This window comes from Halichoerus grypus, chromosome 1 (assembly GCF_964656455.1).
Source record: "Halichoerus grypus chromosome 1, mHalGry1.hap1.1, whole genome shotgun sequence".
In the NCBI taxonomy this organism is placed as follows: Eukaryota; Metazoa; Chordata; class Mammalia; order Carnivora; family Phocidae; genus Halichoerus; species Halichoerus grypus.
Window position 1 is genome coordinate 193,102,522 of NC_135712.1, and position 13,077 is coordinate 193,115,598.

Here is a 13,077-nt window from a genome sequence, read left to right on the forward strand (position 1 = left end):
AACTTTATTTCTGAACATGAAGCAGGTCAGTTTCTGGCAGAGCTTGGAATCTGAGTTGCCTAGTGGGTGGGAATTTGGGGAGCGAGTATCAATGATAATTGTCTTCTGACGCAGTATTGCCAGAGGGCTTTGCATTCTGCACCCCCAGGGGTTCTACCTTGCTGAGTTTAGTACAATTGAGAGCTTTACTGAGTTTAGCCCAGTTTATTTATGCATGTGGGTTTACTTCTGCAGGTGGGGGAGATGCAGGTAGTGATAGGTCACCTACAGATTTTATTCTTGGAAATACTGAAGTTATTACTAGCAAAAATCACAATGGTCATTCCTTCAAGAAGTGTCTAGTGAGCTTCTGGAGGGGGAACTTTCTTTTCATCAGGGAATCTCATATTTTTAAATTTCATGCCTCTCTCTCTCTCTTCCTACCTCATAAATTGCTATTTTAGCCTGTGCTTCAGGTAGCCCTAGGGCTTCTCAGAGGGGTACCTGAGAGAGTGACTGTCTAGAGGTGAGGCTCTGCTCCCCTGTCTCCCCCACCCCTTACCTTTTTCCTACCTCTGCCAGTGCAATCCTTCTTCTCCTTTTTTGGTTTTCAAGTAAGCTTTTACTAGAAGAAAGAGTTCTGCTGCTAGAAATATATTTGAAAACCATAGCACTCCTGCAAGGGAGTGTGTATGCTTAATGGGTCTCTGTTGACATTCATGTGTACAAAGACAAGATGATCGTTTTCATCACCTTGCTCTGCATCCACCTAATTGCCCAAATCCTGAGCAGTGCCATTCAAAACCCAGCTTTTCTTTTCCAATCACTAGTGTCCTACATCAGGCAGCATTTGAAGGAAAGGTTGGAGAATACGGAGATAGGCTTACATCACAATGTCCAAACTTCAGTTTTCCATTATTCTTAGCCACTCATTCGTAATTCAGAGAAGCTTTAAGGGATGCATGGATTTGAAGGTTTATTTTTTAATTTTTGGATTGAAAAAAAACACTGCAGTATTCCTGAAAGTAAGATTTATGTATGTTCAGACTGCCCCGAGAACTTTGTGGGAGTTCTTTATGCAAATGATATTGGCAATAATAATCTATTTTCTTTTTCAGTGGTACTTGGGGAGAAAACGTTTTAGTAGTTGGTTCTATTTAAGAGTGTGCTTCAAAATTATAAAAAGTATTTCTTTATAAAAATGTCCTCTACTTAAACAATCTCACTAATAACACTGATCTCTCCATCATATCCTATTACTGGGCATAGACTTTATTTCCTGATCTGGGAAGTGTGCTTGCCCCAGGTTAGTATGAGTTTTGGAAATACTATATCCTTGTTCAATTAGGAAGCAAGAGGTTGTTCTCAACATCTTTTTAGTAATCAAAAGATAATTTTCTAAAAGAAGATTAGCATGTAGACTTGAGTTGGTAGTTTCAGATGTGTACGTACCATTACTGTATTGGGTAAAAACAAGGAAATGTCAGATAAAAATTATCCAATCCAAATGTTGACCAAGTAGATGGCTGTTCTCTGTCACCACAATCCTCTTAATAAGTGTCACCAGGAATAGTTAAATCACTGCTTCAGCTGGTACTGTTGAGTTTTCATAAGGACCAAAGTGTTCAGAATATTTTCATCAGCAGGATTTCTGATAGAAGATCATTCAGCCTAATAAGTTCTCTTGAAGTTCATTTTCTTGGAGTGAGAGGGAGTAGGGAAGTATATAATTTTATGAGGACTAGAAATAAAAGTTTCTTCTTGAGCGTGGCTTCCATTTGATTAGTAATTGTTTTAATTCGACATGTTTGCTGTGTATCATCTAGTTCTCATCTCGTGCTCGTTTCCACAAGAGCAGTGATTCTTTCTTGCTTGCTTTGGGAGGAGTGAGGGCTCAGTGACAGAGGCTGACTTAGCAATGCCTGAGGGTGGAGGGGGGCAGGGGAGAGACCGGAAGGATCCCAAAAGATTCTGCTCTGTGGCCCTCCTCTTTTGGAATCAGTGCTCCCAGGCCCTCTGTACTGCCTGCCCTCCTGCCTCCTCACGTGTGAGATTAGATTTATACCAGCTGCCATGGACATGGTTGCCTAAATCTGCGGAATGTTTTGCTAAACACTGCTGGTGAAATAGTCCACATTAAGCTTAGAACTCCTCCCCCTGCTCTTTTAACCCATCCTTTGTCAGTCTTTTACTCGATCATTTTATGATTTTGCACTTTGACATCCTGTAGATTCATTAAGAACTTTTATTCCAAGCACCAGTCTTTACTTAACATGATGATTAGCCAAAGTGTTATTCTGTTTGAGCTAAGTGATGACAATGTATTTGATTGGAGCCTTGTAATTGTTATTTTAAAATCAAAGTAATGGATTATGATCTCAGAATAAGAACATGATCCAAAAGAATAATAATAATTAGAAGAGCAACCACTTAGAAGAAAATGAATACCCCGTCACAGACCAGGGGCCCTGTGTTCCCTGAGTACTGCCTACCTTTGCAGTCCCAGGTTCCCAGGAAGAGTGGGTTCTCTCCCCCTCACCCTTAGCTAGCCTCACTGCAGCCTTCCAGTTCCTAGAAGTAGTTGGTCCTTTCTTGCCTTGGGAATTGCACTTGCTGTTCCCTCCACTTGGGGAGCACCTCCACTGGTGATTTCTTGGCTGGCTCCTTGGAATCTTATCCACTGTCTCACCTCCTTAGGGAGGTTTCCTGGCTACTGTGTCTAAAGTCATCTTCCTACCCCATGCCTGTCCACACATGCAATGCACATCATCATTTGTCACAGCATGCGATTTATTTCCTCTCCATTAGGAAACCTAAGTTGTGTCTCCTTGGTACTGGTCCGTCTCTCCCACTGGACTTCAAGCTCCATGAGGTGGGTGAAGACTATACATGTCTCATTCACCATGGCAGCCCCTGCGCCATCCTGGCACTTGGCATTAAGTGGTGCTTAATACATACTTGTGGTTGAATGAATGGAATATTCTGAAGTTTCAAGTTTTCCTGAATCCATATCAATATATTCTATCCTTAGTACTTTTGTTGTGATAACATATTATCTTCTAGTGGTTAAATTTAACCACACTCTGCTGACTTTTCTCAGGCATATGAAGGATCAGAATAAGAAGGTGGCCAACCTCAAGCACAATCAACAGTTGGAAAAGAAGAAAAATGCCCAATTACTGGAAGAAGTCCGCAGGCGAGAAGATAGCATGGCTGACAACTCACAGCATTTGCAGGTGAGCTCAGGCTTCTCCTCTTAAAACCTAAATAATTGGAGATTGACTGTCTCTGACATATACCCATTGCTGTGGAGAAATATGAACATAAATGGGGGACTTGCCTTAGCTCTTAGTCCAGCACTAACAGTGTACTCCCAGAGAACCCAATAGGTCTTTACAACTGTGGAGCATAATTTTCAGAATTGTGCCCAAGAAGAGCTGATTATGGTGGAAACTTTAATACTGCACAATCTCTTGGTTTCTATACCTCACCTTAAAAGGTAAGGGTTGTGTTTACATAGTTGGCAAGAAGCTTAAAACATAGAAATGTCCTCCTTTTAGAATTATATTTCAGTGTTTTTGGCGTTAGTAGAAGGGAAATGTATGCGTATTATCACAGAAGGTATTTGAAAAAGGATGCATTAGGTTGATCTCAGTTTACAAAACTGGTTTTATTTTGTTCAAAACTCTGAGGCTCTGAGACACATCATTATTATGTCTTCTCTGTGGAATATAGTTATCTCTGAATGGACAGCCCTATCTCAGAAACACTGGCTGACTGAAAACACCAATTTTTACTCATTAACCATCCCTATTTTTGGCAAAGGAGCTCTCCCCATGTGCTCAATAAAACGTTCAAGCTATAACCGGGCATTTGCTTTGAAGTTCCTTTATTTATTCGAGTGTGCCTTTAAACAGAACAGTTCAAGTTCAACTTGGCCAGAGTTCATATTAAATTTTGCTTATTAATTAGTGTCTTTCTCCAGTTATATATTAGGTTTCCTCCTTGGAGATAGAAGAAGTTAGATAGTTTCAATATGTACTCACAGTTCATCTTTTTAATTGACCAAAAGGGAAATAAATAATTATTCTAGAGTAGGAAATACAAGGAAATGTCTTGCACAGAGCATGGCACATGGAGGTTACTTAGTCAATACTGGTTTATTTTTTCTCTGTGTCCTAGAGGTGCCTTAATGGTTTCAATCAAGGCCCTTTGCATGGATGGCTGATTTGGTTAGCACAAGAATAGCATCAAGTCCTTTGTTCAGGCTTGGGAACACCTGAGCATGGACTGGTGGCTTATTTGAATCCACAGCTTTCTCAGTGTTCATGTCCCAGGATTTGGGTCTTAGTTTTCCCACCAATCATATGAAGTATTAGATTGGAGCCTACCGACTAAGATCATGAGAACTAAAACTTGTAGAACATTTTATTGCCTTGCCAGGCATATATTCTCATTTGTTCCTCGCCTCAAGGTTGGTGATTTTACATTTGGTAAAACTGGAGTCAGCCTTCAAGAAACTAATGTAGAGGAATAATCACAGTAGTAGTTATCATTTATTGAATTTTTCAGTATACTGGGTACTGTGCTATGTACTTTACAGCACCTTTTTTTTTTTTTTTAAAGATTTCATTTATTTATTTGAGAAACAGAGTAGAGTGAGTGAGTGAGAGAGAGAAAGAGCACGAGCAGGGGGCGGGGACGGAGAGAGAGAAGCAGACTCCCTGCTGAGCAGGGAGACTGAGGTGGGGCTTGATCCCAGGACCCCGGGATCATGACCTGAGCAGAAAGGCAGACACTTAACCAACTGAGCCACCCAGGTGCCCCAGCCCTATTTAATTCTTATATGAGCTGGGTTAGTTGGGACTCTTTGTTGCAACTGATAGGAACACAACTCAGTCTGAAGTAAGCAAAAAAGGGAATCAATTAACTGAAAAGGCCAGGGTGGACTTCAGGCCTGACTACACTCATATATTCCAACACTGGCATCAGGAATCTGTCTCCATCCTACTTATAGGTGCGCTTTGCTCTTTGTTGCTTTGATTCTTAGGAGAGCTGTCCATAGTGATGCTAGCCATTACCAACCAGCAGCCAGCCTCCATTGTGAGTGCAGGCCTGCTTGGAGAGGAGAAAGTTTCTTTCTTAGTGGTTCTAGCAAAAATTCAAACCTGAAAGAATGCATATATTGGCCAGGCCAGGATGTGATCACCTGGAGCCTAGGGGATAGAGGTTAGCTACACCCAAATCCTATGGGCTGACAGTGGGAACAGGTGACCTCACACAAGAAAGAAAGGTGTGTGTCACTAGAAGGGATGCTGGACAGTAAAACCATAGAGATCCACTACAGCCATCAGATGGGGTAGATAAGCTGTTATCCCATTTGATATATGAGAAGTAGGAGGCCCAAAATTACTTAGCTAGTAAGTGGCAGAGCCAGGACTCAAACTTAGATCTGACGATCTTTAGATGGTGAGAGTTCAGGAAAAGAGTTCTAAAAGAGGATGACAAGAAAACTGTGGAGTGGCAGAGAGTCTTCATGGAGTGAATGGGATTAGAGCTGATGTGGGAGGGACACAGCTAGTAGGGAAGGCACTCTAGGCAAGAGAACTGTCAGCACAGGTATATAGAGTCTGCATAGAGCAAGGTATGGTAGGGCACAAAACATAACAGACCGATTGATTGTGGTGTCAGTTTTCAGTGAGGTAAGTTTTAACCATCTTTCTTTAACTGACTCTGGAGCTAGAATGCCCAGGATTCATTCCAAGCTCCAGAATTTACTCGCTGAATGTCCTTGGGCAGGTGACTTACTCTTCCTCATTTCGGTTTCCTATCTATAAAATGGGAATAATAATAATCGCATCTACTCTAGAGTTGCTCTGAGGATTAAAGAGTCAGTGCATATAAAGAATTTAGAATTATACTTGGCATAAGCTATGCTCACAATAAGTATTAATGATTAATTGTTATTATGATAACAAGGAAAAGGTAAAAGGAACATTTTGTGAAATTGTTGTCTATGATATGCATGGGCATTTATGCAGTTCTACTCTGATATGCGTTGAGCATCAGACTTGCTGTCTTTTCTATATATAGTCATTTCTTTTCTAAGGACACATCTAGTTATGGAAATTAATGTCTTGTTTTGACTCTGAACTTTTGCATAGCAATATTTTCATAAGGGGCCTCTTGATAACTACCTCATAGACCTATTCATAAAAGATAGCATGGTCTGGAATTGCTTAGTTGCATTCCTGACCACCCCAAATAAAGGATAGCATTTGAAATGCAATAAAAAGTAATCACGATTAATTTTGATGAAAATGTCTCTGGTTAAGGTTAATAGAGAGTGAAACTCCCACTTTCTTGGATTGTTAAGCAGATGTACTCAGATGCCGTAATTACTGCCTTCTGAGGACAGAACTTTCCTTTCTTGGGGCATTTGATTTTTTAATATCACTGTTGTTTTAAGTATTTCCTGTTTATGAGTTAGCTTCTTCAGCCTTTTAATAAGTGTCTGTCAACTGGGATCTAGTTTGGTTGGTTGGACAGTTGGTTGATTGGTTAGTAGTTGTGGGATTGGCACCTACTAAATTTGGTTTACTCTATACTAGTTTTTTGTAAGGGTTGGACATGCTGACTTAATGATTTTGATCAACCAAATAGGTATCATATCCAGAAAAATCTCAGGTAGAGTATTTTCTGCAACAATAATAGCTGTTGGATGAGGTTCCAAAGGAGAGATTGAAGAGATTCAACGAGTTATGAAAATTGGAGACAAAGTTGAATGTATTCAAACCAGGACATAATAGCAACAGGAAAAAACTGGGCTATTTCAGTCCAATCTGGATATATAGTCATGCTAAGAAACATTTCACAAGCCCAACCCTCTTTAGTTCTTAGGTTTATAGTTTTATGGCAGGAATTGCAAACTCAGATGCCTCCAGGGTCTAGGCTATTAGCATAAATAAGAAACAGGTTTGCATGTAAGAAAAAATTATGATGTCTCATTCTTTCAGCCTGTCTTAATTTAAATTTTTGGTAGAGATGTATCAGTTAGCAGTTGCCATAATAATGCTGTGTAGCAAATCATCCCCAAACTCAGTGACTTTAAAGTATTAATAGTTACTGTCACAGATTTTTCAGATTGACCAAGTGGCTCAGCTTCTCCAGGGGGGGCTTGAATGGACATGCCTGTTTCTCACTGCAGGTCTGTGGGTGGCTGGGGTAGCTCCATTCTACATATGTTTATTCTGAGACTCAGGCTGAAGGGGGTCAGTGCCACAGGGGAAACTCTTCTGATGACAGTAGCAGAGGCATAAGGGAGTAAGCAAAAACTCACAAGGTCTCATAAGGCCTAGACTTAAACTGACACTGTGATTTTCACCTCACCCCACTGGCCAAAGCAAGGCACATGGCTGAGCAAATAAGCAGAGATTAGGGAAGTACACTCTACCCATGAAGAGACCATTTTAAAGGGGCAGATACAAGGAAGTGTGAGGACTTGAGACCAATCATTCAAACTGTCAAAAGAGACAAGATTTGTGGAAATATTTCTCTTCATAAGAAAAAACAATAACAAACATAATGAAAAATTACAGCTACAGTGGCCTTAGTACACGGATATGATAGAGGTTAGTAGGGACTGTGAGGAACTCAAGAGCCCATGGCTCATCAAAAGGAATTGAGACCACTAAGCTTTGACCGAATGCTCCCATAAAGGTGGGCCTAGGGTTGAGGGACCCTCTGATGGCCATAAAATATAAATTTTTATGTGAAATTTATGGATTTGGTGCATTTTTTTTTAAACACTCTGGGTCCAGTGAAGCACATGTGCAGATGAAATGACCGTTGGCTTGTAGCCTCTACTGTGGTCCCACTGGGTTCACGTGATGTAGGTAAAGAGACTAGCACCCTGGCTAGCTCAGCTTGATCCATCCAAGAGAGAGGGCAGTTTAGTGCATTTGTCCTGAGTCCTTTTTTTCTGTCTGAAAATACCTCAAATACCTTGAATTATTATTCCTCAGGGGAAATGCCCACAATCTATAGGAATAGAGAGTGTTCTTGATTTAACTTCTTACATCATGTTTTGGAGAATTTGGCAAGGAGAGCAAGAAGGGAAAGATCAAAAACCATGGAGCTAAACTGTCCGGTTTTCAAATATTGGCCCTTGTTATTATTAGTTCAGGACTTTGAGTAAGGTAGGGAACCTCTCTGACTCACTTTTTTTCATCTATAAGTAGGAATTACAATCTCTGTTGCCCTGGGAAGGTTAAATAAGATGGCTTTATGAAAAGGCCTAGCACAGTACCTGACCTATGTGGGGTTCAGTTACTGGAGCTTTCCCCCAGAGAGACTGATAATGAGCATTTAACCATAGAAGACAGTGACCATTGGGAGTATCATCCAACAAATCCTTTGCAACTATTTTATACTGATGAGTAATACAGATACAGAGCACACACCAGTAAATGAAAGTTTCCAATAAAGCATTAAACAACACATTGGGCAATAAGGAGGAAAAATTAAAACATTTTTCAAGTTTATGTAAAAGATCGTGATTTTTTTTGTGTAATTCTATAGAACTGTTCCCCAGGACACAGATTATGGAGGATGATATTTATGTCTGGCCTTGGGGCTTTGGGCTTCTGTGTGTCCCATTAGAGACTGCATAGAGATTTTTCAGCAAGGTGTCTTTCTGGAGATTCACACTAAATCGTCATTACCAGAATGTGATGCTTTCCCACCCCCCACCCCCAAGCTCTAGCTATTTCTTGCTGAGTAAATATGCCAATTTGAAATCCCGTTGGACATCTTTGTAGATTTTGGCTGCATTTTTCCCTGTGCAGTTATCGAGTTAATGAACTAACATTCTAAGAAATGCACAAGCCAATATTTTATGCTCTTTTTCTGTTGTATGTCTGCAGAATTCTCTTCAATTTATTGCCTGAAAACTAAAGTCTGTTCTTGTATGCTTCCGTTTCCAAATTATAGGTTCCCAGGGAACTGTAAAGTTTCTTCTCTGCCAGTGGTTAAACCTGAGTGTGATCAGTTAGAAAGCAAATGAATGTTCCCATTTATTCTTGTCCTTTTAGTAGAGTTCTAAAAAATAAGAAAAGCTAGAAAGACAATTTTATTTTTCAATTTGTGCAAGTTTGTATATTCATATCTTTTTTCCAAGGGGACTTCCTTTACTTTGCTTCTCCAATTAGAGTTGGAGTCAGCTAACCAAGGAAGTGTAACAAACAGCATAAACCTCAAAAAAATGCATTGCTTTCAGCAAAACATACAGTTCATTATTAAGTTCCCAAGCATTGGTAAGTTGTTTCTTTGCAGAGGGACACATATGATCTAAGCAGCAATTTTTAAGCCTCATATCTGTATGTTCATCTCTCCAAGTCATTGAGTTAAGTTCATTTCTCTTTCGATTCCCTAAGCTTAAAATTGTTACTCTAACTGTGATCTATGTTCATGTGTTATGGTACACTTCTAAGTACTGCCATTAGAAGAAACCTGACCAACAGAGTTAAGAGATTCATCATTGTCAAAACATGTTTATTTAGTTCCTGGTTTTTCATGGCTGTTCGGTAGGCACAGTGTGGTGATTTAGGGAGGCTCCATTTCAGCCATCTTGTTCAACATATGGAAATATGGGAAAAGTCATCTGAACACAGGTTTAAAAGAAAAATCCACATTTGTTCAAATTTGCATTAAAATTTAATATGATTTTTTTAACACTGCTAAGTGTTTTGTTTGCCTTGCAATTTATGTTGATGGGTAGAGATTGGGACGTTCCATTAAACTGTGAATAAATTCTATTGCGTTGTTGAAATGTGGACTGAGCCACATCCAATATTTCCAGACTCTGTTCATGGTTTCAGACAACAAGAAATACTCAAGTATTTGCAAGTCTGCGGAGGACACAGAACGTTGGAGGGTAGGATTGAGGTTTAGTACAGAAGTGCTTTCTTTCCTTGGGGATTTATGTTGACATTTGTTTTTCTTTCACACTATAATCCCCCACGAGCCAAAGACGACTTTTGTTGTAGCAGCTCCCTATAGGCAGTCTCAGAAAATCTTATTTGACAATCAGTTCTGGTAGCCTTGAGTTGAGTCGTTACTCTTTGTAGTAACTCACAGACTGTCAGGGGTGACAAGGCACCCTGTGCAATGTATTTGGGAACTAACCATTTGTTAGAAATGTTCCAAGAAGCTAAGTGAAATCGTGTAAATAAAACTGTTGTATGTGGGTCTTTTTCTTCTTTCCTCCCAATAAAGTATTACTTGTTTTTCCAAATGTGCAGTAACTCGCATGTTTCTTCTGAGAAACGTCTTCTGCTTTTTCTTGAGGATTTGTGACCTAATCCTCCACTTCATACAGCCCCTCTATACAAACACAATATATTCTATGGAAAAGAGAGGTTTACCCTTAATCAAGTGTCGCCTAATCTACCTACTAAATTACCCCCTGGAGACAGTGTGGGGTTCATTATTCTGTTCTGAAGGGTTTTCAGGTTTCACTCCATTAGTGGCTCTTAGTCCTCAGGAAAGTGAATGTTTGTTTGTCAAAGGCTGAAGATCCTACAGAATGAAATGCAACATATTTGTCAAATGAAATCATTGTTATTATGGAAGCAGAGTCCTGAATGCTCTGGAATGACAAAGCTTGTTGGGAGATGGAGAAAGGAACCTTGCTGGAATAATATGGTAATCTCTTATTCATTTCAAAGGAGGTTCCTAAGGAGGATCAGACTATTTTTTAGATATTATTACATTTTCTCTTTTTGGTCCCTGAAATATAAATTGATAAGGGAAAGTAAGCATGCATCCTCCTGTGCTTTAGAAGATTTAGAAGTGAGATTTAGAAGTGTCCATAGGTGTGGCTTAGCTCTAGGGAAAGTGCGGGGGCTTGCTTTGTAGAACCTGCCTTACCTCTGTTTACCATTTTTTTTTAAGATTTTATTTATTTATTTGAGAGAGCGCACAAGCAGGGCGAACGGCAGGCAGAGGGAGAGGGAGAGGGAGAAGCAGGACCCTGGGATCACAACCTGAGCCGAAGGCAGACGCTTAACCAACTGAGCCACCCAGGCTCCCCCTCTGTTTACCTTTAACTCTGACCTCTGGGCTTACTTTAAGGTGAGGCTTGGGCCATAAACTGGAGACATCATTTTAATATGTTTTTTTAAAATCACTGCAGATGATCAGGTTAGTCAACAACATTTCAGCCAGAGCCCTGGGTGCTTCTCAAAGTGCTTCCATGGGATGATCTTCAGGCTGGATCCTCCCATTGACCTTGAGGATTGAGTAAGGCAAGTTTGTGTGTGTTTTTTTGTTTTTTTGTTTTTATAGATGGGGAAACTGAGCCTCAGAGGGTTGTTCATTGACTCATCTGCAATCATAGGTCTCATTAAAGGCAAAGCTTTGAGGAGGTACCAGGGCATAAGAGTTTTTCCTGTGGACAGACTAAAGCTCAGCTTTTGGAAACTGAAAAAATTGCTTCCCCAGGCAAAAGTTTCTGAACCAGAAGTTGTGCTTTAAAAGCCACTGAGAAAAGAGACTTTTAGGGTGTGTGCTTGAGAGCATCTGTATGTCTTTCCATTTTGCTTGAATCTAAAGCGGTGTGGTATAATTTTCAAAGTAGATACAATGACGATATTACTGAGGAACCCACACCTTGAAGGCAAGGGGATTGAAAGAAGAGAATAATTCTGATAGCATACCTTATTATTTTTTTTCAAAGGTAGAATTCATATGATAAACTCACACACATGGGCCCTGGAAATCCCTAAAGGGCAGTCATGTTCAACATACATCAAAAGAGCCAGTACAGTTAAACCAGCTCTTCCTGGCCAGGGTAATTATGGCACGATTACCCTGAGATATGGCTACCAGAGGTTAGTCAGGGGGGCACCTGCAAATCACAGCGCATGTCACCCCAACATCAATAACCTCTTTCTAATAGATGTTGGTATTTCAGCATGTCTCTATGCAAGGCAGAGACCTGGGCATGGTTAATTTTTTAAAAATGTTAACTTTGACTTATGACTTGTCCAGAGCATTGCTAAGCTGTATATTCAAACACTCCAGATTAAGGAAATGACAATCAATGACATGGGCAATGATTTAGATGGAAATCTTGCAAAAGGAAAATACAACTGTAAAATCTGTTCCTAGTCATTTAATAGTCTCTCCTGTAATACACATTTGGGAAGTTGGTAATTTGAATTTATGACACTTTTAATTTCTTCTCTGGTATTACACTTTCCCTCTACATCTTATTTATGCTGCCTGGAAAAACCCTGAAACGTTAAGCAATCGTAAGTTTTCTTACTAGAAAAGACCTAAGATTTTATTTAATACAAGCCCCTTGCTTTGCTGATGAGGGAAGTAGGGTCCAACAAAGGCACATGAACTGCCCAGGATTCCAGAGGGCGTTATTGGCAGGGGGAGACCAGATCCCAGGCCTTTTGCATCCTTGTCCAATGCCCCTTGTGTAGCCCACTGGTTCCATAAGATATGTCTACCTTCAGTAGGATTTGAGCCATGAACTGGTGAGCCCCAAGGTTGGGCCTGTGCTCTTTCAGCAGTGGATATTAGATTGGCTGTTTAAGATGACATGAAATGATTCCTCACAATAAACTAAGCTTTATGCAAAGCTTATGAACAGGGTATTCTATCATCTTCTATGACTCTTTTATGTCTTCAAAATTAGAACAACTAAAAAAGTAGCAAATTGGTGGTGAAGAAAATTGTGAGAACAGGCTACGTAGCTTAGGACTTTTTAGATGCTAAATAAAGATCAGTTTAAGTTACTTTATCTTTGCCACTTTCCTCATTCAGCAGAGGGATGTCACCTGTAAAAGGAACTCAGGAAGTCTCTTATCATGGAAAAGAAATGTAGATTGCTTAAACATGTCAACAATTAAAATACTAGCTGCTACTTTTTACTGAGCAATGAACTATTCCAAGGATAATGTCTTTGGTTGAGTTCCCTGAGAAACTGAGAGTGAAATTAACATGCAGGGGATCTACTGGGAGGGTTAGGGGGAGCTCTCCTCTTTGATGACCATGACAGACACACGCCGCTGATCTCAGGACTCT

The 13,077-nt window shown here is 40.1% G+C and overlaps 1 protein-coding gene across 14 annotated transcripts in view; it reads left to right on the plus strand.

Moving 5' to 3' along the window:
• Nucleotides 1-13,077, plus strand: part of ERC2 (ELKS/RAB6-interacting/CAST family member 2) — a 984,330-nt gene that overhangs the window by 524,552 nt on the left and 446,701 nt on the right. For all 14 annotated transcript variants that reach the window (XR_013449531.1, XR_013449532.1, XM_078076915.1 and 11 more), the window contains one exon: nucleotides 3,080-3,215. Coding sequence is in view for 12 of the 14 variants with exons in the window: in XM_078076915.1 (XP_077933041.1) it covers nucleotides 3,080-3,215 (136 nt within the window). In the remaining 2 variants the exon portion in view is untranslated. The remainder of the gene's footprint in view (nucleotides 1-3,079; nucleotides 3,216-13,077) is intronic.